The 25085-nt window shown below is 49.6% G+C and overlaps 1 protein-coding gene across 1 annotated transcript in view; it reads left to right on the forward strand.

Moving 5' to 3' along the window:
* Positions 1 to 19055, forward strand: part of LOC122384970 — a 28606-nt gene extending 9551 nt beyond the window's left edge. Inside the window, exons 4-17 of the mRNA XM_043372839.1 lie at positions 5847 to 7590; positions 11712 to 11972; positions 12994 to 13176; positions 14061 to 14176; positions 14395 to 14742; positions 14939 to 15124; positions 15421 to 15513; positions 15681 to 15713; positions 15911 to 16115; positions 16320 to 16736; positions 16959 to 17217; positions 17543 to 17654; positions 17875 to 18009; positions 18298 to 19055. Coding sequence (XP_043228774.1) covers positions 5847 to 7590; positions 11712 to 11972; positions 12994 to 13176; positions 14061 to 14176; positions 14395 to 14742; positions 14939 to 15124; positions 15421 to 15513; positions 15681 to 15713; positions 15911 to 16115; positions 16320 to 16736; positions 16959 to 17217; positions 17543 to 17654; positions 17875 to 18009; positions 18298 to 18441 — 4236 coding nt within the window. The 3' untranslated portion in view covers positions 18442 to 19055. The remainder of the gene's footprint in view (positions 1 to 5846; positions 7591 to 11711; positions 11973 to 12993; positions 13177 to 14060; positions 14177 to 14394; positions 14743 to 14938; positions 15125 to 15420; positions 15514 to 15680; positions 15714 to 15910; positions 16116 to 16319; positions 16737 to 16958; positions 17218 to 17542; positions 17655 to 17874; positions 18010 to 18297) is intronic.
* The last annotated feature ends 6030 nt before the right edge of the window (positions 19056 to 25085 follow it).

Consider the following 25085-nt stretch of genomic DNA (forward strand, 5'->3'; position numbering starts at 1 on the left):
ATATTTTGGTACAAGGTGTCAAATTGATGCAGCCGAAGGTACTGAAAGTTTGGCGTTAATACGTCAAGGGGTTTAGAAGTTATTGCAGAAAAACAGGAGGGGGCTATGAATAGCCCCCCCCCCCCCCAGTGCGTGGGGCACGAGTTCGCGATATATATTTACTTTTCTACAGAAAGCTTCTGACATAGGATCGGTAACATGAATGTGAATTCATTTAACATCATATCGTTTTTAGTAAAACGTTATAAACGCAGCAAGTGATTATGCTTTGCATAACTACGTACACAACAGTGCGTAACTGGACACTGGTATCGTTTCAAGGGCGTCGCTCTTGCTTAACGCGATTGCATGCGATGTAGGTACGGGACTCTCGTATGCAAAGGATTTCTTCATGTCCTGTGGAAATGGACTTGGGCAGTTGACCACGGTCAAATTGTATGAATGACACTGATGGGATCAGATTAAACTGTAAATGCTATGTTTCATGTTTTGCAACACATTTCTTACTCACATTTCTATATATGAACTGTTCTCTATATTGGAGAAGTCTGTGGCTTGCTACAAAATTAATTGCATTACGAGAGTAATGGTATGGTTCCGTTACACCTAACACCTATCAAGAGCCGAAATGTTTGTGCTATTAAAGCATCATCTCCTGAAACCTGCTCAATATTTATAGCCATGCCATTCTGTAGTAATTATATCGAAGCTTGCCGCTTGCTTAACATTGATATTGAGCTGATGGCTTTTATTTAGTGCCATCATTGGCAACACAGGACCACACATGCCCATTTAGGTAACCCAACTTAGCATATTTCATTATCACATGATGAAACTACTCAGGAAAACAATAATTGCACTTCAGCTTGGGTTTGCGAAATAGCGTGCAAAAAACGGTAGCAAATACATTGCGGTTTATTTTCATGCCTGTTGGTCTCGGCAGCACTATCGGGCCATCAGTGCTGCACCGTCCCTGTGGTTGCCTAATCGCGTTCGTTTTCACACTGGGACGTCTTTGTTGTTGGCTGCGGATGCGGTTCGCGGCACGCCACCCCACATTCAGCGCCACTGCGCCCAGCCATTGCGAGACATTCCTTTCAGCGGCGGTGACCTGGTTTGACACGGGACTGCGTAAGGTCACTATCATGCGCCGCACAGGTCACGCCGCTTCCGTTCGATTTCGCGGCGCAGCGGAAGGCGGAGTCATTACTCAGAATGCTCCCGGCACGTGTTCTCAGCAAATTATAGCGCGCGTGCTTCGGCCCGGCCGCCGCGCCGACGATCACGTGATCAAGTCATCACGTCATCGCGTTATCACGTGCCATCGCGCTCGGATGCGATTGGTGGGTGACGTCATTCGCGGGTTGTGTCATTTGTCGAAAAATTGTCCCGTCATTACCTGGAAAGAGTTGGACCATTTATCGCAGCATGTCACGCACATGGCTAAGCATGCACTTTTTCAGCTGCTTTTTCCTTTTTAGAACATAAGATAAGTGGCCATCAAAATCATCTAAAAGCTACGAAGACTCATACAAATGATCAGACAATCTTGAAGCACACCTGTGATAGGCACTCTGGTGGCCGATGTCCCTTGGTAACGAAATTTGCTCATTCAGCGCCTCACCTTCCACCCTCTTAACTCTATACCAACACCAATTCGAAGTCTATCTCCACATCTGCACAGTGGCAGTAAAACATGGGTTCAACGCCTCCCAAAGAGCACTTTTGACGGCTTATCGGCCGGCTTAGGGTGGACGGAAGTGCCGATATTTGCCGCAGTTCCGGACATAACGTCGGCGTGTCACGACATTCACAGAGCTTTCCTTGCCAGGTTCGCGGCTTCATTACACCACCGTAAAACGGCGGCTAGTCGCTTCATCTGGCCCACATTTTTATATCGCCGGTGAAAATTGACCTGCTGGCCGATGGTGTATCAGTGAATCTCGTCTTCCACATGACAGAGGCCAGCGCTGCACACGGACAATTACTAGTTACTAACACTGCTGGCTACCAGTAGCCGTGATATAGATGGCAGCAGCTCTGTGCACCGGCCCAAAGAGATGGGATGAAGGATGGCAGTCTGGCATCGCTCTGCAAAAACAAAATACAAGAAGACATGCGGTCGTTTTAGGCAGGAAACGATGGGAGAAGTATGTGTCAGAGACAAGCAGTATGCAAACAGCGCAACGTTTTGCTTTGGAGAGTGTTGATACTTTTTAGGACACAGGAATTACCACAGCAGATGATGACGATAGCGCATACAAGAAGTTGACTGCGCTAGACGAATGTCCGAGTGTGCGCAACAGAGGCGTCATCCTGAAAGAGAACACTCAAAGCAAAACAGACATGCCGAAATGCTGTAATGGCCGACAAAACAGAGCCGTCATGTTGAAAGATAACAACACGCATTCGTAAGAAAAGGTTCAGCCCTGAAAGACTGCAACGGCTCACATAACAACATCACTCCTGCGGGGAGACTGCAGCCGCGCACACAAAGGCAGCACCACGGTGATTGGTTACTGTTGTGTTCTCTATTGCAGTTTCTGAGAATTGTGCTTGAGCCCTGATGTGTGTTCTTACTTCTTACAGCTGTGCACTGTGCAGCATGGTGCATCTTTGTGCTACTAAAGCCATCCAGTGAGGCGATTATGATGTTTCTTATGTAGGTATATCAGCTCTGCTGTTATGTAGCTGGAGGCATTTAATGTCATCGTCTATTGATATTAATGGCTGCTAATAACCGACCAGCAGCTGTAAGCCCATATACTTTATCAATGTAACTTTGCCAACATATCACTCAACCTATTTACTTTTGTGAGCATCTGGGAGCGCTAGTAAACTACACCTGCCATGTCATTTGCTAATAGTGCAATTTCCGATTCCAGCTAACTTACACGCATTTTTCGTATTTTCATGTTTCATCATAAAGGTGAGCGACCAGTAATTTATTAAATCCCATTCCGGATATAGTATTCCAAGACTTTTTACGGCTCCTTTTGGTTTTGTCCAAGGCCGTATAATAGGGCCGTAAGGCTTCTGCCTCTTACTTGCAACTGTTCTTTCTTTAATGAGCCTCGACATTTGCGCTGACCACTCGTGACACGATATGCAAACCGCCCACGATTCCGCCGTCACCGCTGACTTCACGCGCCGCTCGGCGGTGGGTCCGGTACGGACGGGACGCTGCAGCCCTCCCCTCCCCTCCCCTCCCCTCCCTCCCACCGCGCCGGTGACCGACTTGATGAGGCCGATGTTGGAGCCGGCGTCGGACCGGTGTGCCGGGTCGTCCGGCCGTTCCGGATCACTGAGCACCGGAGGAGGGGTCGCAGCGGCACCCGGGCCACTGTCCAGCCGGGCCAAATGCTCAGACCGGAACGGTGCAGGGAATGGTGTGTCGCAGGGGAGCTTCCTATCACCAGATTCTCTTTTTTAGATGTGAATAATGAACATTTCGATATGCTGCCAAACTGTTATATTCGTAACATTTGAGCTTGCGGAATTTGAGATGCAGACTTCTTACCGGTTGGCACAGGCCAAACCGTAGTACTGGAAGCTATCACAAGCGGCATTAGCATGCTCCTGGAACTAATTTTCTATGATTTTCCTCACCATTGTAATAGCATCTTGTTTAGAATCTAATAATGATCGTCTACGAGTATTCCTGACGGTGACATTCGGTGTTCACTGTTCATTGCATGTATTAGCAGGGTATAATGAACTTCGCATTGTATCATTTGTTTGAAGTGTCACGAAAACTAATGATTACAGCGCTCGGGTTACAGTGACATTGCTTCAACCGACACTTTTCAATACCGCTAGTCATCGTCTTGTGATTAGGCGTCGCCGTTTTGTTTGGAACAGCGCGGCAGGGAAATAACGCTATGTCACTCGATGTGACGAGGTCGCATCATAGCCTCATCTCATGGCGCATCAGCTCACGCTCATAGCGGCTCACGTAAAGATCAATTTCTTCTTATAACGTCACGTCCTTCATTCAGATTAACTCCATGCTTTAATGAATGCAGCGTAAGATAACGTGAAATGGTCAATAACATGGATTTATTCAATCTTCCATGAAGTGAATCTCCACCAAATCATTTTCAGCAATCGATTGAGTTTCTTTTCTTTAAATCCGGACGCCCTGCAAAGTAATTTTGGATGCGGTATATATTTACGTCACTTGATTCCGAAACATGAAAATTCAATCCGGCGCAGGAGTCGTCCATTGATCGCATGATTTAACTTTCTCTCTGTTCCGTCCGTCATTGAATCGCACACCAGTATCGTCCAGTAACTCCAAATCTATTTTTCAATCCCTACCGTTTTTCATCTTTTGCCGCTCCAACTCTTTCTAATAAAGTATACTAGTTCCGGACTTCAAAATCAAACAGTACCATTTGACAATCCCACTTCGAATTCCGCTCGACTTCCGTCACCATCAGTCACGGAATCCGTGACAGTCGGTCGTGACGGTCACCGTGACGTCCCGTCGGCCATCCCGGACTCCTTTTGACATCGTGTGGCACCCCGTGACGCTCCGTGACGCCTCGTGACGCTCCGTGACGCCAGGCGTCATCAGCGGCGGCGGTCCGCCACCCTTTGTTCGCCGGGATATAAGGCGTCAGGTGGTCGTTTTGGTAGTCACTACTCACAATCCCAGTAGGAAGGTGTCATTGCATGGGTGTCGCTTTGTATAGACTTGCTAGAGCCCGATCCCTATCAATAATTTCATAATTTTAACATTAACCATGGCGGTGCATGGTACGAACGAATGGCTTTGGTATCCTGAAGTTAACCATGAAAGCCCTACCAATAAATTCGGAAAGCGACGCCCGTATGTCATTGCTTTGATGCCGAAGTCACCAGCATGAGGCTGTCTATGATACTTAGGCGAATGACGGCTACTTCATGTTATTTTTCTTTCGCTCTTTGCCATAAAAAGGGCAAAGAACAAACCTATTCGTTGACTGTTGTCTTATCTTCCTGGATTCTATCGACACATCGTGTCATTGACAACGGTCTAGGGCTGCCACCTCTAACCTGTTCGTCAATTAGTTCGAACGATCCTCGGAGGTCAGCGAGGCGTGACGACCACATTACGAGTAATGGGTCTGGCCGTAATCACCCGGGAGGACCGATGCGGTCATATCGCCTACTCTAACCGATCACCGCGCGGTGTTATATGTACGCCAGCTGACGGTGGTGCGATCCTCTGCCGCGTTGAAGTCCCCATTAAATGCCGCCGGGGGCCGGTGGGCAGAGGCGCCCCTCTGTACCAATGACGTCACCGGAGGGAAGGGTGCAGTGAACTCAGGTGTTCACATCCAGTATCCATTTCGAGCCAGTCGCCGCATGCATACCGAGTAGCGACAGTGGTCAGTGTAAGTGCAGCTAGCGGTGTTAGCTGTATATCTGATGGTAACCTACTTTGTTTTGAAGTTTGGGGCCTGTAGCATTATTCACAGCCAGCCAGACCACTCCTCGCCTCGAGATCCTGAATCCTGGTCAAACTCAGGCCGCAGCCCGAGACCGGGCGGAGGTGCAGTCGGGTGTTTTGTTATGGCCGTAAGTCTTAGTTATCGACGTGAAAGGATGATTGATAATTAATCGACAGTTCCCAGCAAGAACATCAAGTGTCAACTTTTCGAAATTGAGATTTTTATACCATTCGACTCAGCTCGACGAGCTGAGTCGAATGTTACAAAAACTCAATTTCGAAAATTTGACACTTAGGATGCTCATGCTGGGAACTGTCGAATTTATTCACGCCGTTTTTTATCGACAATTCACATGAACGAAACCAACTAATTATAAAACGTAACACACGTTTCCCTTTTCTGTTTCAGCAAGCTCTGCGATCCCGTCAGCAATTCCAAAATGAAGGCGCCTCCGACTCTACCCCAGATAACAGCAGACAACAGAATGCGCCTGTCAACGGATCAGCCTCGCAGACGTCTGAACACAGCCAGCAAAGGACACCCGGGGAGGCGGTCTCCTCTACAGAGCACAGGCGGCAGCGCAGGCCGTCACAAGGCTACGAGCCCACTCCTCCCGCACCTCAGCATGTTCCGCAACGACGATCCACAATATCCCACGAGTCAACGTCTGTTTCAACGTCCAAGACACCTACAGACTCTCACTCCAAATACACACTGTATGAAAGTCGCCGTCAGCAGCCAGCATCAAGAAGTCAATCACTCTCGGACCTTGCTCCGAAACAGCCACAGGCCGAGACCGGAGACGCCTTCAAGCGCAATCTCTCGTTCTTCCAGCGCGCCGCGCACGGTCTGAACGCGCGCATGAGCCAGTCGGCGGCGGCGGCGGCCCGACGGACCAGCAGCGTCGACTCCGACGGCAGCATCTCGGGCGCCTCCTCCTCCTCCGACCGTACCGCCTCGTTCGGCTCCGGCCGATTCGGCGGTGTGACGTCACCGTCGGCCCGAGTGACGTCAGAGCCGGCCCGAGCGGCGCCGATCGGGAGCGGCGCGGCGGACGGCGGAGGAGCCCTGTTCAGAGCCGGTCAGCGGCCGGGCGGAGGTGGAGCGGGAGGGAGCGCGGCGCCCGGGACGAGCGGAGGTGGGAGGCTGGGCGGTACGGCAGCCGCCAGGATCCGCCAGTCGCTCCGGAGCAGGGAGCTGCGCTGGGAGGAGCCGCCCCGGTGGGGAGCAGACGACTGGGAGGACGAGCGGCCGCCGCTGTTCGAGCGCCGCTCCAGCGACACGGGTCTGGTGCCGCCACCGCGCCGGCCGCACCTGCAGCTCCCTGTGGACCAGAGACGCAGCTGCGAGGACCTGAGCGCGTTTGGCCGGCCGAGTCGGCCGCTGTACTCCAGCAGAGTCGGAGTCCGTGGTGAGGGACTGACCCGAGCGAGGAGCTGTGAGAACGGCCTGGACCGGTCGTCGTTCTCCGCGCCGCCCCTGAGGACAGCCAGTGTCTCTGCTCTGGTCACAGGCCCCAACGGAGAGCAGAGAGGCCAGTACATCCTTCGGCGAGCTCCTTCAGCAGAGGAGGTTCTCGAGTCAGTCAAAGAGCTCCGTGTGGGCCGACGAAGCAGTTTAAGAATGGAACGTGATCAACAATCCTCGTCGCGCCTCCCCGAGGCCAACTACCAGAATGTGCTCTTGTCATCAGCCTTTCAACCAACCTTTCAATCCAACAGATCCCTCGGTACGAAAATATCCATCGGGAGCTCAGGGAACCCACCATCCCGCCGCCGAGGCCCTCCAGAGACAGGTCCCGGCTGCTACCAGAACGTCTGGGTCGGCCCCGTCGACCCGCACGGCCCCTGTGAGGTCATCTACGACCACCCAGCGAACCCCAGTCGCAAGATCCGCCCTGCCGAACACGACCAGCTTTACGAGAACGTCCACTGGTCGGGCGCGCCGACGTACGAGAATATAGCGCTGACCGACGGTGTGACCCCGGCTGAGGTCGCCCCCGAGTACGACGTACCGCGGAAGTCGCGAGTGTACGACACTCCGAGGGCGGTGCCGACGAGTGACGGGACCTCCCGCTCAGCGGACACGGACTCGGACTGGGACGAGGACTCGCTGGATGGAGACCTCGGCGGCCGGAGGGACAACTCCCCAGGTGAGATACCGACAGGGAACACAATTATTTTCATCATTTACAATTCATAAAATGTACATGTAACTAAAAGCTCTATAATAATGAAAGATCGGGCCGAGACAGTTTCAACAAAGTACCTTGGGCTAGTTTAGTGTCCATCGAAAGAACAAAGTGCTGCTTGACTTATTTTTAATGATACTCACACATCAGCTCGTGACAGGTTGAGCGGCAAAACGGCTTTCTCATCGGACGTGTCATCGACATGTCCTTTTGCTGTAGCGTCAAACAGCGAACCCTTTCACCGTAAATTCCAGTGCCGGGCTGGTCTTACCAGGGCGTGTGTCGGGTATATGTGAGTCGACTGTGATCATACGAGCTGGACTCCACACCACGTCACAGTCAGCAAAAGCTACCTTTTTGACGATCCCATGACAGTTCGGGCTCTAAAGGCACAGGACGTAAATGCCGCGCCCTGCGGGATCTTTCACAGATGAGACGTATAGTTCAATGACCCGCGATACTGCATTTTATGCTGGTCCTAACTCACTCAGCATTAATAACACAGAACTTGTTTCATCTTTATTCACATTTAAAATGATGCTTGTAAAGTGTGTGTAAAGTCGCCATAATAGAAAACCACAGTTCACTAGCCGATCAAATACTCATCAATCATATATCAGATCGGACCGTAGGATCGAACCTCTGACAGCTCGAAATATCTGCGAAACCATCGATTTTTCCAGTTCCTCGCCCTGCCGTCCATCCAAAGTCCACCGTTATTCCCGCTCGTTCTGCCTCGTTTAGGCTCTGCCTCGGCCGGTAGTTTGGATCCCAGCCTGCCTCCCACACCCCTCGACGGCTCAGTGTGGAGAGGAGACCGTGCCCTGGGGCACCCCAGGCCACCGGACCGTTACGGCCATTTCGCCGGCCCGCGGTCAGACCTCACCAGTCGCCGGATTATGACCCACCGGAGGCCGTTCCGACGTGAATAATTGGACGCCTTTGTGATGATGCACCGGTGCAAAGCTGCGTCCCTGCACGCGTGCATGTGCACGGCTGCGTTGGGATTATTTCAGGCATATCGCCGTACCAGGATTCCATGTTTCCCATGGTGACTATAACAGACCATTTCTATTGCCTATTGTCTAGTACGGCGGTCGGCGGGAAGATGTTTATGAATTCCTGCATTTATCAGCAGCCGACAGCACGAAAAAAAGGTGAACGTACCGTAAGGTGGGGCTATTTGAGACAGTGGGGCTATTTGAGACAGTATTTAAAATTGTAATAAAATAAAACCCGTTTGAAATTTATGCCTAATTTTTGCTCAGGCGATTTACTGCTCGATTCCACACCTTCCTGAGCAAAAATATCACATAAAAATCAAACGGTCTTCATTTTATAGCGATTCTAAATACTGTCTCAAATAGCCCCACTGTCTCAAATAGCCCCACTTTACGGTACGAATAGTATCTTTGCCCTGAATGGTGCGGAGCTAGATCCGCTCCATTTGCTTTGCGGTCATCTCCTAGCGGAAACACAAAGTGCCAACATCGCTCTGCACGCTCCGATTGTCGCCACAGCTCCCAACGCACATCAGAGCGTGCCGCCGTGCGGCCGGTGACGCACGATGGCTGATTGGGCGCGCACGCGCGGCGCCGGCCGGATGGCGAACAGCGGGTCTCGGGTATGGACGGCGGCACCCCGCGCACTCCGTCACTGATGATGCGAGGGTGCTCCTGGGGTCGGTGCCCCATGCAGCTCTTACAGAGCGGTGTTCACGTGGCTGGTGATGCGACGGTGCTCCTGAGTTCGATATCCGATATGGAACGGTGCTCCCGGGATTACTTTCCTCGACGAGACGAAACCATACTGGTCTTCATGGGTTATGTATTCTCTATCACGAGACTGAGGGTATTCTAGGGTCATTGCTCTCCGGTCCAGCACCCCAGACCCGTCACGCTTTTGTGGATTTGGAACATTTAACCCGCGCCCCGTAGGGCTATCGGCGGACCCTACCACCCGTAGGGGAGGGGCCGTTTCGGCCCCCCCCCCCCTAAGATCTCGGAAATTTACCGGCCGATTTTCAAAATTCAAACGGTGTTCGATAGCCCCACCGGGGAACTACCTTGTGACTAAACTTCATTGACCTAGGTCAAACCGATGACGTCACAGGTCAGGTCAAAGGTCGGATTTTCACCGTTCACAGGCATTTCAAGAAATGTGTTGTGAAATCGAGTAAATTGGTAATTTATTGAAAACCATCGATGGTAAATTGTTCGTCAAACACATACTTTACTATCTGAGGTCACTGATACCAGGTCAGGTCACAGCGAGGTCAGGTCACCGGGGGTCACAATATGAAAGTGTCGTGTGATACATGTTTTATGGTCCATTTTACATGACAAATGCGATTATGTGGGTTAGGCAGCCTTTGGGGCCAGCCTGGGTCACATTTTGGTGAAGGTCAGGTCAAGGTCAGGTCAAATTAGGTCAAATTTCAAAGTTGATATTTTTGCATAAAATGGGTATCGATTCGATGCAGCTCGTCACGGGGAGTCTAATGGTGGTCTTTTTTCTGCTCTACGAGGTCTAGAATTGCCAAAAATTGAGTTTGAAAATTTGACGTCATCATTTTTGAACAGTTTTTTTCGCTATAACTTGGCTAAAAAAGGAGGTATCGATCTGAAATTTAGTATGTAGATAGAAGACGGTAGGTACTATCACATTTGTTCCGGTTTTTTCGAAACTCAAAAAACTTTTTGGATTTTTTGGCTAATATATATAAAAAAATGCTTTTTTGATTTTTGGGGGTCAAAACTCAAAAATCTCAAAAATCCGAGATAACAGTTTTGTAGCCCTGTCAATTCTACACCTTTTATGTATTGATCATTTTCCTGTATCTTCAAAGCTGTAGGCCTGACAGGTCTTCTCGCGAAGGTCTGTTTTCGGTCGAAAATGGCAGAACATGACGTCATTCTGACGTCATTTGTGGCCACCCTATTATAGCCTCTGAAAAAAATTTGGTCACAATGTGTAAAATTGATGCCCGGAGGAGTCCTGAAAGTTTAGTGGCGATATCTCCAGCCATTTAGGAGATATCGACGGAAAAGGACAGGGAGGGGCCGTTTCGGCCCCCCCTACGGGGCGCGGGTTAATGGCCAATGCTGACTGGTTATTTGCTACTAATTAGCTTTGCTTTATGAGTGCAATGGTGAGCTTACAATGGGAACTGAATTTGTGCGATTGCTTGCAGGTCTAATTGGTCGTTATTGCTATTGTTATTACATAGTTTTTGGTTTTTTTATTGGAAGTACTGATCCTGCCGTATCATTTCCATTTAAACCATATCAGGTATACAAGGCTAAATTGAAACCAGAATCTGAACTTAAGACTGTTCCATAGTTTTATGCAAGCGACGCATTCGCTGGAATCCACTCGTACATTGTTGGCAACGTCTGGTACCTACGTACATTTCAATACACCTATTAGACTTTTATCGGCTATGATAGCGCACCAAAATCCCAGCGACACTGGAACTTCCTCGGTGCATCAAACCATGCATGATTTATTCCGCAGAAAAATTGATGGCTCAGGGGCATGCATAATTTCACGCTATTTAATTTTCCTATTACACAGCTGTTTGACCGACCGACAAGGTTATGCAATTATGGTCAGTTCGTCTGCCGGTCGGTGAACAGACGCTGTTCACGGTCAGCTACCATGACTAAGTGCAGTGCAGGGATGCAGTGCAGGGATGAGGCGGGTCTCAGTGTGAAGGGTAAAGATGGGCACTCGTCCACGAGACAATAGACAAGAGCCCAGCTCATGGTATGGTGGCAGTGACTTCGTCATGCATGATGTCAGATGAGGGGACGTTATATCTCGACTGCAGCGAAATAAGACCAAATTCATCCCCTTGAGATCTCAAAATGATCCGACAAGACAAGTACAGGTCAGATGATTCGACAAAACGCAAGCCAAATGACGCCACAATGTGACGTAAGGGTTATATCTTTTTGGACGTGAGTTTTTTCCCGAACTGTACACTTCAGCTTATGTCTTCGATATCACTGGTACTTCCTTCACACTTCATTACCCAACCTCACCTGACCACCACCTAACCCTCCGTCACCACCCGACAGACCGCGATGGTGACGGTCTGCGGGGCGGGGGGCACGGGACCCACGGCGGCGGTCCGTACCGCGCGCCGGGTCTGTCTGTCAGCCCTCTACCGGAGCAGACCTCGCTCGGCCAGACCCGCGCACCGGGCGCCGGCGCCGACCACCGGCTGGACCAACAGGCGGACCAACAGGTGGACCAGCAGGCGGACCAGCAGCTGGACGAACAGCTGGACGAGGGGCTCGGCGAGTCAGACGGCCGCAGCCACTACAACGAGGAGCCAGGTGCGTTCTGGGAGTATGGGCCGGTGATTTGCCATACTGATGTTTGTAGACAAATAACTAAGGACATGTGTGAAATGGGTGCTTTCGCTTTATTCCATATACCTAAACATCATACAAATCCTAGTAGGCGGGGCCGAGGCGCTGCCGACCAAAAAACTCCATTGGGGATTCTGTATCTGCTAAAGCCGTAGGTACCGTAACCTTACTTCGTGTTTAGTGATTAAGTAGATTAGTGCCTGCCCAATGTGCCCATCTACGTGAAAGACACATCCACACGACAAAAGTGTAACCGTGAAGTCGTCGAGGTGAACGGTGCTTAACGTCACACCTGTCGGTAGTTCCACTCCGTGATAAATGATTCCTTGATAAATTCAGCATGGCAAGTAAAAATGAACGGTGACGTTAACTAATGACTTCTTTGGAATCGTCCTCCAGCCTCAAAGAACGCTGAGCAGCGAGCGACCGCCAGCTATTCAGAGTTGATTTCCTTGATATCCCGCTCTACTCGAGAGAACAAAGAGGCCGACAGGGATTCCATTATAGGTCAAGGAAGGGCCTCTGTAGCTATTTATTGACTGGTTGTGGTCACATATAACGCCATTAATTTTGTGGCGCCGTATAACTGAAAATGCCGGTCCCACTACCGTTAAAATTGTACGGCGCTATTTTGTATGAACTCGACTTTCAGTATCATTTGCTCGTTTGTATTTGATAATCTGACGAACACCTCTCCAAGTATTTGATACTTGGCAGGGAAAATTGCGTTATTACTTGATGCTTAATTAATGGAATTCGAAAGCAGTTGAAACTTAGAGCGAAGCATGGCAAGGGAAAACAGGCATGTTCAAGTTAGCCCATATCCAAAAGTCAGCTGGACAATTGTCTTTATTGTCTGATGGGATTTACTGTGTGTTGTCCGCAAGTCTGGAGATAATTGTCGAGGAGGCCCATGGTGTGTAGTGTATACCGTGTGTTATCCCTAGGTCTGGGGGTGATAATTAAGTATGTGAATTGTCCTCAGGTTTGGAGGTGATTGTCGAGGAGGCTGAGGAGGACTACGTCACCACCTCGGAGGAGGAGGATGAGGACGCCGAGCCGGCCGCCTCGCTCGCCTCCATGGAGGGCTCCGAAGGCATCGGCTCGGCGGAGGGCGACCTGCGCTCCAACGGGTCACTGGAGCGCTGCAGCACCTTGTCCAGCTCAGGTGGGTCAGACGGCGGGACATGATGGGGACTCGGAACCGCTGGTCTCGAGACTGGTGCACCCACCAACGCTCTTAGTAGAAACCCCAAGCAAAGCTGATCTAGGATTATTTCTTCTTGGCTAGAATAGATATAAAAATGTCTTATTTTTATTTTATTATCGCCCCAATGTCAAAGAAAGGAGCGAAACTAGGTATGGCAATGTCATTTCGACATCGGTGTTTGATCGGGGCAACAACCCCTGACAGTGCAACAGCCCTGCACTCTAAACGCAAAGTTGTGTGCGTGACGAACAAACTATTGAAGCATGACAAATAAAGACCAATGCGTCAATCACTAATCGCTGTTTCCGCCCAATGGTCTGCCTATCCATATGCATTCCATTTAACAGCTGAGTATCTCAAATCTGAGCACAGCTGCCGCATCTGCACGCAGTGCGCGTCCCATCCACAATGGATGGGACCATTTCAACCTCTCCGTGCTCTCGGATCAGACCAGATTAGGAGTCCTGTTCCGCCCTGGTGCGCCGGTCGCCCCCGGGGCACGGGCGCCGCCAGACGCCCCGGACAAGTGTGTCACTCGGAGTGACTGACAAATCGCTATCTGCTGCGGGATCCTCCGCCACGGGCGTGTCGTAACGACCGAATAATTTGGGAAGTGTCACGGAGCTACTGAACCGAAGCGCTGATGGATGGCTGGTGTGTCTGGGTTAGGTGGAATGCACTGGCGAGCAATAAAATATGCACGTCGCACACACCCATTGGCTAGCCGTACGAGTAGATGGGGCTAAGACGTGAAGTGTAGCGTCTTCGAATTGCATTATAATATGTAACACAATCCTAAGCTCTCCAGAGGAAAACGCACCTACGGCCCTCTCGCATTGCAGGTGGCCATCGGAGTCTGATGCAAGACGATGACCCCGAAGGACCGCTTCAGAAGGACTGCTCCATCGATATTTACCCAGAAACTATGCGGCAGCGCAAACACAAGAGACGGTCGCAGGTATGAACAGCATGACAAGTTTGTAGTTTATTTCCTCATAGCGGTATTGCTTTGTTAGAGCAGTGATAAACACATATCCATGCACGATGTATGTCGCGTGAAAATTTAAGTGTCAGATTAATAGGTAAATGTACGAAGTTCTTATTTATGGGTCACAAGCAAATTATGCTAGCCTTTCGACAAACATATTTAGCTTATATTTCTGGATTTTTTTTCAGACGAGCGATGACAGCGACAGTATGAAGAGCGAGCAGACGCTATCAGCGAGCACCGATCCGCCGGAGAGCCGCTCGTCGCCCCTGGAGGGTCTCCTGCCGTCCGTGAAGGCGCTCAAGAGCAAGTTCGAGCGGTCGGCCGGGAACCCGTCGGGGTCGATCGGTCGGCGCGCCGGCCGGCCCCGTCCCGCCGGCGACCCGCTGGCCCTGGACGTGCTGTCGGCCGCCCTCGGGGAGCTCAGTCGTTCCGGCGGCACCCATCGCCGACCGCTGGAGACCGTGTTCGATAAGTTCCCGCTGGTGGACGAACGTACTGTGAAGCCGGGAATCGCTACCGACGTCTGGGACCCGGTAAGTCAAGGGCCATTGGTTGGACGCTGTATTAAATGACTGTTACGATAGAGTTCGAGATATCTCTCCTGATCGTATAGAATGTTTTCAGGCAACGTCATTCAAACTGATTGATCAAACATGCCGACTGCAGGTGGGGTGTTGTTCTTTACGTTTCTAACAAAGTCGTCCTTCTTCCACCTGGCTTCTCAACCAGAGCGAGCTGCTGAAGGTGCTGTATGAGGTGCCGCAGCCGAGCGGCCGCTCCCACTCCAAGCTGCGCTTCACCAACATCGAGGGCTGGCTGGAGAAGCTGCCGTCCGGCATGACGAAGGCCACCTTCTGGAACGCATGGAAACGACGCTACTTCAAGGCCAAGGACGGCTTCCTCTACTACTATCAGGTTTGAACGGCTACTAGACTGTTGACTGTTATGAATTTAAACATTTTCGCTTGGGATTCGTATGTTTTTTATTAGATTTATCAGGATTAAGGAAAATAAAATATTGATTCAGACAAAAATGCTGGATATCAGACAACTGACGCCGCAATAAAATAAACGACAGATCAGCAATAGGAAGGCACCACCAGGAACACTGATCAACAGTCAACACCATATCAGCCACAAATGATGACATGACCTTCTCAGCAGAGGCTCAGGCGTGCGCTCAGTTTAAGTTTATTTTATTTTATTTTCAGAACAACGTCACGGAGAAGCCGAGTCTGGTGCTGCGGCTGATGGGAGGCCGAGTCGAGCTCATGGACTGCTCCTCGTTCGGCACCAACGACGGGGTAAGACCCGGACTGCAATGCATTTTACAGTTTACTTTTAGAACACATAACTAGCATCTGTTTTAATTATCTGATGGTAGTACAAAAAAATCAGCATTATTTCGGATCTCTCCAGGCAGTGCTAATCTCCCGAGAAAATGCTGATTTGATGTTTTTTCTCGTTCCAGGTACCGCAAACCGTATTCAGCTTGTACGACGGGGTAAGTGAAATACATCCATACCGATGTCTATCACAAAGCAGCCGAAACAGTTGGACATGTGCAGAGATGAATTAAAAACTTAATTCCCTATGTGAAAAAAGAGTACGATTACAATGCGAGGAATTCTGTAGCCGTGCACCCGTTCCTTTCCTATCGCTACTCTGTGTGACATATCTAACCATCCCATCTCTGCACAGGTGGACCGTTTCATGGTGGTGCGCTGCGCCCGCGGGAAGGAGGCCGACCGTTGGCACCGCGCCCTGCTCACCCACACCACCGACGACGCCAGCGCCACCTACGTCCAGCCCGTGCGGGTGCCGCCGAACCCCGTGTCGGCCCAGCGGAGGGTCATCATCGACCTTGGCAGCACGGCCGTCCGGGCGGGCCTGCTACTGGACCAGCGTGAGTGGGAAACGAACCGGGCTGTGATTGATGTGCGCTATTTAGGACTTATTTGCATAAATAAACATAATCTGTCACGTATTGTGGTAATCTATTGTCCAATTAAATAATTAATGTGACCAGCCGGGTTCGCTCATCATACTCCCGTCTGGCCTCTTAGCGTAAGCTCTGTCTCACCTTGCTCTCTGCATCTCTCTCCCGCAGCCACGCTGCCACAGCTGTTCTTCCCGGCTGCCGTGGTGAGCTCCGGTGACGGCCGGCCGTTGGCGGTGGGCTCAGCGGCGCTGCGGCCCGCGGCGCGCGCTGCCGGCCGCCTCTGGTTCCCAGTCCGCTCGGCGGCGGCCGGCCGGAGGAGGCTGGACGTCCCGGCCGCCGCGGCGCTGGTCCACCTCGCCCTGCGGCGGCTGCAGCTCTCCGGGGAGGTCACCATGGTGCTCAGCGTGCCGCACGGACTGAGGTCGGCAGTGACCGCTCAGCTGGCGCCGCTGCTGCTGGAGGAGCTCGGTGTGCGCGCCCTGGCGGTGGTGGAACAGAGCGAGGCGGCGCTGGCGGCGTACGGCGTCACCACCGGTCTGGTGGTCAACGTGGGGGAGAGCACTGACGTGGTGCCCATCATAGACGGTGAGTTATCAAGCGGGAGTCAGGAGGCATTGCTAAAACTTATAGGGACTACAATACTTGCGTAAGGCGACCAGGTACGCGGAAAAAGAAAAGAAATAAAAATATTACGCTATTCTAATAAAAAATAATTTAATTTGACGAGGTGCGTAAGAGATATTTTCATCTGCGACAATGATCCCATTCTATTCCAATACCGTTATATAGCCTCAAATCTGTCCCCAGGCGCGGTCGTTCCCGCCGGCGTGACTCGTCTCCCTCACGGCGGCTCGGCTCTGCGGGACCAGCTGCGGCCGTTCCTCCTGCAGAGGAGGCGCTCTCTCACCGGCTCGGTCGAGTCCCTGCTGTTGCGACACGCCTTCGAGCGGCTCTGTTTCGTCTCGGAGCGGTACGAGGAGGACGTGCGTCGGTGTGCGGCCAACCCGGCGCCGTTCGAGAGGACACTGCCGGTCAGCCAGCTGCTGGGAGACAGCTCCGACTGGAGGTCAGAGGGGCGGGCGGAGCGTGCAGGAGCTGGGAGAGAGCATTGGGAACGGGGTGGGAGTGCCGAGTGTGCTAATGGTGTGGCCGTTTGGGTACAGGATGGGGGCCAGCTGGAGTGAATGGGGAGTGGATTAAGGACATTCATTGTGGTGTGGTCGTGATAGCGGTCGGATGTGCCAGCTCCGCGACATTCATTGGATGCTTGATTGGACGTGGATACTGGATGGTGTTTTAATTCAGCAGTCTCGGGAAATTAGAAGATAACCTTTTTATTTGTCGCGCTGCTCAATCGTAAGTATCTAACACGCCGCTTGCCTCTTTTACAGGGAGATCGAGCTTGGCGTTGGCAGGTTCCAGGCACCGGAGAGCCTGTTTAGCCCGCACATCTGGGGTCTGGATCAGCCAGGACTTCACGAGCTGGTCCACAAAGCCATCGAGGTACGGCCAGGCGTTCGAAAACGCCCCATTTGCTACTCTGGTGCGCATGTAAAGTTAAAATTATGTTTACTCTCCTCGTCGGTTTTAAGCGGTAGATGCATCTAACCTACAATCATTTGACTTTTTTACCTCACCTGTGGCCTGACCTGACCTTTGACCTCACATGCGACCTGTCCTGTGACCCGACCTGCGATTAATGACCTATGACCTGTGCCCCCAGGCGTGTCCGGTGGAGAGTCGCCGGGAGCTGCTGCGCACCGTCTGTCTGTCCGGAGGGGTGACCCAGCTGCCTGGACTGGCCGAGAGACTGCAGCTGGAGCTCGACCAGCTCGCCACCGGACCGTTCACACCGCGGGTCAGTACAAATCAACAAAGAGTCCGAAGCCGGTATCATCACCTTATGATTTGGTAACATGGATACAATGCGATATTTCTACATTGCTTAAAAATATAGCCACGAGCCGGTACCGACATAGTGTCTAAAAATGTCGTGTTTCGTTCCTTGTTTGATAGATAATTATGCAGAGCATCGTAACAAAATCTTTAAATCTGGCTACAATATCGTTATATCTTTCATAATTTACGTAGCTTTCACACAATTGCCATTCATCTGACTGACGTTTGTCCGTCTATGTTCTGTCAGGTACACGCGTCGGCGTACCGGTGCCACGCCGCGTACCTCGGCGCCGGGGTACTGGCCGCCTCGGACCGGTTCCAGCAACGCGCAGTCACCAGAGCCGCCTGGCGGCGACACGGCGCAGCTGCGTTTGACCCGACCACCGCGTGAGGGAGAGAGACGTCGAGAATCTGAGAGATCGTGTGGCGGAAGAAGTATGGGCACTGGGCAGAGCGATCATGGCCCAGCCTACAGTGATATCGAATGATGCGTCGATGATACTGTGTGCGATTTTACATGCATATTGATATTGACTTTTGGTGGTTCTCTAGACAAGACGAACAGAAGGAGAGGAGAGTGAGATATGAATGGGAGTCGAAATGATTGTGAAATCTATGGAGAGTCAAGTAACTTCTCCGGAGGGGTCAAGCTGTGATTTACTGCGTTTTCGTTTTATAGCAACACTTTGTTATCAACTGTTTGCTTGTGGGATAAGTGTAAGCTTTATTCGATACATTCCTCTTTTAACTAGTTAGTTTTAATTTCCACTATTGTAAAGTAAATACAGCACGAGCGTCTAGTTATCCAAGTGCCACTGGGGGGGGGGGGGGGGAGGAGTAACTCTGCAATCCCGAAACCGTGGTTTCGTGCATTTTGCCAATAAATCACGGCAGACGATGTAGAAGCTCGTGAAACTGCGACTTATGATGCGGTTTATATGTACGGCCGACCTTTTGATGCCTCCAGACTGTTGATGTGGTCGGTGTATGTGCGTTTTGCATCATGGTGGTTGTTTGTTATAAGGGAATAACTGTTTGCAGTATCTATGTCTTCCTGTCGCTATACTGTGCAATTTGCCACGATATGGACTGCTTTGCTCCGTGTGCTGTTTTCAAAATGTTGGTAGAAGCAATAAATGATATCAGCACTTAATAACAGCATGTTTGGTGTGAAGAACGTCATTGAAAACACGTTTTAAATAGTTGTGTGTAAATGTCTTCATCCATCTGGGAGCATCCTTACGGCGTGGTGCCTCACGGCATACCGGCCCGCATGCCGACGCAGGTTTATATACGTGCACATCAGTGTGTGTGTAATTAATCCGGTCTGGAGGAAAAGTTCGATTTATTCGACAGTGGGGCGATGAAGCGACCATCGAACGTAAACATTAGAAGATAGCTATTTTTCTAGACAGCGGTGGAGGTATGAGGTAAGAGTGGGAGTGCTCCTTTATCTAATAACAGCAAGCTAACTGATCAGCCACCAGAGTGACCGGTGAGAAAACTAATTACCTACTGCTTAAATATCCATAGAATGAGAGGATGGCAGCATTGCTGTCAACGAACGTATAGGTAATTGACAGTAAGCAGGGTTATTATTATTATTAGCATTTATTAAGCCTACTCAGCGTGCCCATACAATTTTAGACAATTTAACCATACAGTGTCCAGACATTTAACTCAGAAAATTTACTGGAGAAGTTCGCCGAGGATCAGACGGTAAACTACACAATACACATTAAATTCGGCCATGGGGGAGAGGATAGGTATTGGGTTTGTGGTCGCACTATACCTACAGGGTCACGTATGTAAGTTCTACCTACATGGTGGAAATAAGAAATCGATCATCAATGTTTGGCTGAACTACTCTATTTAACATGTACGACGCAATATCAATGCCATATTGATCATTAAAAAAGTGAATTCTAACTACATAAGCTTATCATCGATTCCGCCCGTATTAGCCATAGACATAGGTACTGCTGGAGAAGCTGGACGCCCAATGCTGGCAGAGCCCGGGAGGAGAGAAGAGGGCGGGGGGATCACGCCACCCGGCACGGCTGCCACCCCCTCGCTCACCCCCACCCCCACCCCTAGGGCGTGCACTTCTGCTTCCTGACGTAAGATAAGCGGCACTGCGTAGCTGCACCTTTTCGAGCAACAATATACGCATAGAACGAAATGCTGGGAACCTCTCTTACCTTTAGCCGAAACATGAATCGTATTTCGCAAGTAGGAATGGAAGCTTTTTGTCCTAAGATGAATGGAAGGCCGATAACCAAGCCTACAACCTCGCATGCGAGCGCAGCGCCTCTAGCGGCCGGCCGGCGAGGTACGCCTGCGGGCGGGAAAATCGCCCCTGTTGTCTGCTAGAGGCCGTTGAGGTCGGGTCACCGAAGCTCTGCTGGCAAAAATTGGGTTCGAGGCGCGGCATTTTCGTAAATGGGGTGTTGATTCGTGTCTGTGTTTGTGTTCAAGTTACTTCGGAGTGACTGGGCGGGTTGGGTGGACGTGGAGTGCGGTGGGTCAGTGTTCATCAGTGACCACTGACCAGTGCAGTGTCGTGTTGGTGTGGTGAGTGTGACGGGCCGCGCTGAGACCGCTGGCCGAAGATCCTACGGCTGGATGAGGTGCCGGCACTGGCCACGACTGGATCCAGGGAGTCGTCGGATCATGAAGCGGTCAGTCCGTCCCGACCATTGTCGGGGCGGTTATTTCGATATCGTTTTATTGTCCTGCATGCATGCAACGGTGGATCCAGACCGGTCCAGAGGGCAACCATAATTTAACCCGCGCCCCACTGGGGGGAGGCTATTCATAGCCCCCGCCGGTTTTTCTGCAATAACTTCTAAACCGCTTGACCGTATTGCCGCCAAACTTTCAGTACCTTCAGCTGCATCAATTTGACCAAAATTTGAACTTCGTATCTATCATAGGTCGGCCGGAAATGACGTGAGAGTGACGTCATGTTTGGCCGATTTCGACGCAAAACATTGAACCACGGGAATCGCTCCCAAGAGCTCAGTTTTTTTAGCTAAATCCAATTTCTTTGCATGAGAGGACTCAGAATGAGCTGCGTTATCAAACTGTTATCTCGAATTTTCAAAATTTTGAAAATTTCGAAAATTATATACATTAAAATTCAAAATTTGTAAAATTTGTAATTTGTCAAAAACTTTTTGACTTTTCGAAAAAAACGGTATATATGATAGAACACATGCTTGTAACTTACTCGAGCAAGTTTTAGCCAGATAGCTTCAAAAATGGCCAAGTTATACGCATTATAGCAAAAATTTCATAATTTTAAATTTTTCAAATCAATTTTTCTGTACGAATTTGACATCGTACACCAATATAAATAGCACCATCGTGTTCCTGAGCTCAAACTGCATCTGATAAGACATTTTTTTTGTTGAAAAATTTCAACATTGAAATTTGACCTTCTTTGACCTGAAAGTGACCTGACCTCAGCTATATTCAGATGAAAATGGCCTCAAATGACACAGGCGACACCGAATTCGAAATCTATGGCCTAAATGGACCATAAAACATTAGTCGGACCATAAACAAAAACGACTTATGACATAAGATTTCCGTGACCTATGATGACCTGACCCTGACCTGAAAATCAAAGTACAAGTTTCGTACCCTCAGGGTATCTAAAGCATCTGTTCACGAGTGTGTAAACCAAAAATCAGCCTGATATGACTTGTAAGACGGCGGCCAGAGCCCAAAAAGTGAACAAGCCAAATATCGTTATTTTTTACTTTGACCTGACCTGTGGCGTCATGGATGACCTTGAGGTCAATGAAATTAGGTTTCGCTCGACAGTTTTTCCGGGGCTATCAGATGTTGTTTGAATTTTGACGATCGGCCCAGTATTTTCGGAGTTAGGAGGGGGCTATGAATAGACCCCCCCCCCCGCCAGTGGGGCGTGTTTTACACAGACCCCAGTGGGGCGCGGGTTAAATTCGGTGATTGGTGAATGATAATAACTCACAAGGTGTGATTTCAACTCAGGTAATATAGTTCGATGCATATCAGTATGTGATTTGGGAATAACAATAACGTTTTAAACTTATAACACATGATCGATTTAAGATACTTTTATAGTACCTAAGTATTAGTGGTGTCAATTTCAGAAAACGTATGTCCAATGTCCGTCCAATGTCCAATACTTACGTCGACTGTCCGTCCAAAAATGTCCAAGCCAGCCATTTGTCCAAAGATGTCCGACATCTACGCAATAGTTTACACTCAACACCGTTATTTAATTTGCTTTTAATGTATCGTTACCAGCTCAAAAGTGTTAGAAAGCTGAGCTTTCTAATAGCCAATCAATGTTAAACACAATTACTTTATACAAATGTTGAGGTGTAGCAAGCGATTGTCTAAAGTTGTCCAAAGCCTGCTGTCATTGTCCAACCGAATTCCGAATTGGACATTGGACAAAATCGGAATTCCGAAGATTCAAGTTCCGATTGACACCACTAGTAAGTATGAACGGTATGGAAATCAATATGAAGCTGTATAGGTACCAATATCTGACCGGTCACGAGTCAAGTAATTAACATAAGGTTACTTGTACTACTTACTTGAGTCACTAACATATTTTTTTATTAAAAAAGATATGTCCTATGCGCTGTAGTCTGGGATTCTCCGTTTTGTATAGTTCGGTAATGCACCTCTCCTGTCAGCATCCCCAACCACTTTTTTGGGCTATATATAACCATTTTAAAGCGAAATGACAGGACTTTTGGTACCCACGCGTGCCAATTTGCCGTCGGCCATCATGCTTACAAATCCAGTCTAGAGTATAAAAATTTGCTTTTAATAAGGGTGCATGGGCTCAGAATTAAACGAGAGATAACCATCCTAAAAAGTTAGATTAAAGTCATCAATAAATGTTTTTTTTCGGTGTAGGAGACGTGCATTACTGAACGTTGTGGTTTTGTTTCCTCTTGAAGTGCACCCGATCTATTTTTCCCGAGTGTTCCGATCTACCGCGATATTTGCGTGGCCGAGACAAAACTGATTTTTGCAGAACTATTTGCTTTCTGGGGCGTGTATTGCGGTCCACCTTTTTACGCAAACTACCAGTTGAAGACGTTTTAATCCTAAAGTTACTTCATAACACATTTTATGCTCAATAGACAAATGGAAATTTTAAGAGGAATAGAACGGCGCCGAACAATTCCTTCGTTAAATTAAAAACCGTAACTAAATAACTATGCATAATTTATGCTAATGAAATTGACAAAATGTTGTAAATTATGAAGGAAGGTCACCTATCCATTTCATCAAATATTATTTATGCTTATTTCATTTTTTTTTCGCCATCAGTTGTCTTCATCAGTCCGTCAAAAATCAAATCATGCTCGTCTGAGCTGGTAACATAGCGGTGCTCTTTTTTTCGACCCGCCAGCCCGCAATGAGCGGGTATACAAAGCCGGCATGGGTTTAAGCGGGTTGCATCACCAGTACCTACCCTTTTTGGCACTTTTAGGGAAACACCCTGTAGACTTATGTCGTCCCGTGTCGTCACCGTCAAGTTATCTGTCGTCACATCTCGTCACCAGCCAGTCTTCTATCGTCACATCCCGTCGTCGGGCCGTCTACTCGCCTTCTGTCGTCATATCTCTTCACCAGCTAGTATAGTGTCGTCACATCTCATCACAAGCCAGGCTACCAGTCCTCTCGTCACATATCGTCACCAGCTAGTTATCTGTCGTCACATCTCGTCAACAGCTTGTGTTCTGTCGTCACATCTCGACACCAGCCAGTACTTCTAGTCTCCCGTCATCACATCTCGTCACTAACTAGACTTCTGTCGTCACGTCTCGTCACCGTCAAGTCTTCTGTCGTCACATCTCGTCGCTAGCTAGTTTTCTGTCGTGGCACATCTCGTCACCAACTAGTCGTCTGTCGTCACATCCCGTCACCAGCCAGTATACTTGACTTTTTTTCGTCGTATCTCGTCACCAGCTTGTGTTCTAATGTCACATCTCGTCACCAACTGGTCTTCTGTCGCCACGTCTCGTCACCAGCCAGTGTACCTACTAGTCTGTCGTCACATTTCGTTCACTATCTAGTCTCCCAGTCTTCAATCGTCGCATCACGTCATCAGCGAGTCTACTAGTCTTCTGTCGTCACATCTCGTCGCCAGCTAGTCTTCTGTAGTCAGATCTCGTCATTATCAAGTCTTCTGTCCTTGCATCTTGTCATCAGCCAGTCTTCCGTCTTCACATCTCGTCACTACCTAGACTTCTGTCGTCACATCTCGTCACCAGCTAGTCGTCTGTCGTCACATCTCGTCACCAGCCAGTATACTAGACTTCTGTCGTCACGTCGCGTCACCAGCTTATGTTCAGTTGTCACGTCTCGTCACCAGCCAGTAAACTGTCTTCCCATCTCGTCACCAGCCAGTCTACGAGTCGTCTGTCGTCACATCTCGTTCACTATCTAGTCTCCTAGTCTTCAATCGTCACATCTCGTCATCAGCGAGTCTACTAGTCGTCTGTCTTCAAATCTCGTCACGGTCAAATCTTCTGTCGTCGCATCTCGTCTCCAGCTAGCCTTCTGTCGTCAGATTTCTTCGTTATCTAGTCTTCTGTCCTTGCATCTTGTCATCAACCAGTCTCCCGTCGTCACGTCTCGTCACTATCTAGACTTCTGTCGTCACCTCTCGACACTGTCAAGTCTTCTGTCGTCACATCCCGTCACCGAACCGTCTACTCGTCTTCTGTCGTCACATCTCGTCACCAGCTAGTAAAGTGTCGTCGCATCTTGTCACCAGCCAGATCATATCGTCACAGTCATATCGTCACCGTCTATCATATCGTCCTCGTCACCGGCTAGTCTTTTGTCGTCACATCTCGTCACAAGCTAGTCTACTGTCGTCACATCTAATCACCAGCCAGTGTACTGTGGTAACATCTCGTCACCAGCTAGTCTTCTGTCGTCACATCTCGTCACCAGCTAGTAAACTGTCCGCCCATCTCGTCACCAGCCAGTCCACTAGTGGTTTGTCGTCAC

Source organism: Amphibalanus amphitrite, unplaced genomic scaffold (genome assembly GCF_019059575.1).
Source record: "Amphibalanus amphitrite isolate SeventyFive unplaced genomic scaffold, NRLGWU_Aamphi_draft 000204F_arrow, whole genome shotgun sequence".
Classification (NCBI taxonomy): domain Eukaryota; kingdom Metazoa; phylum Arthropoda; class Thecostraca; order Balanomorpha; family Balanidae; genus Amphibalanus; species Amphibalanus amphitrite.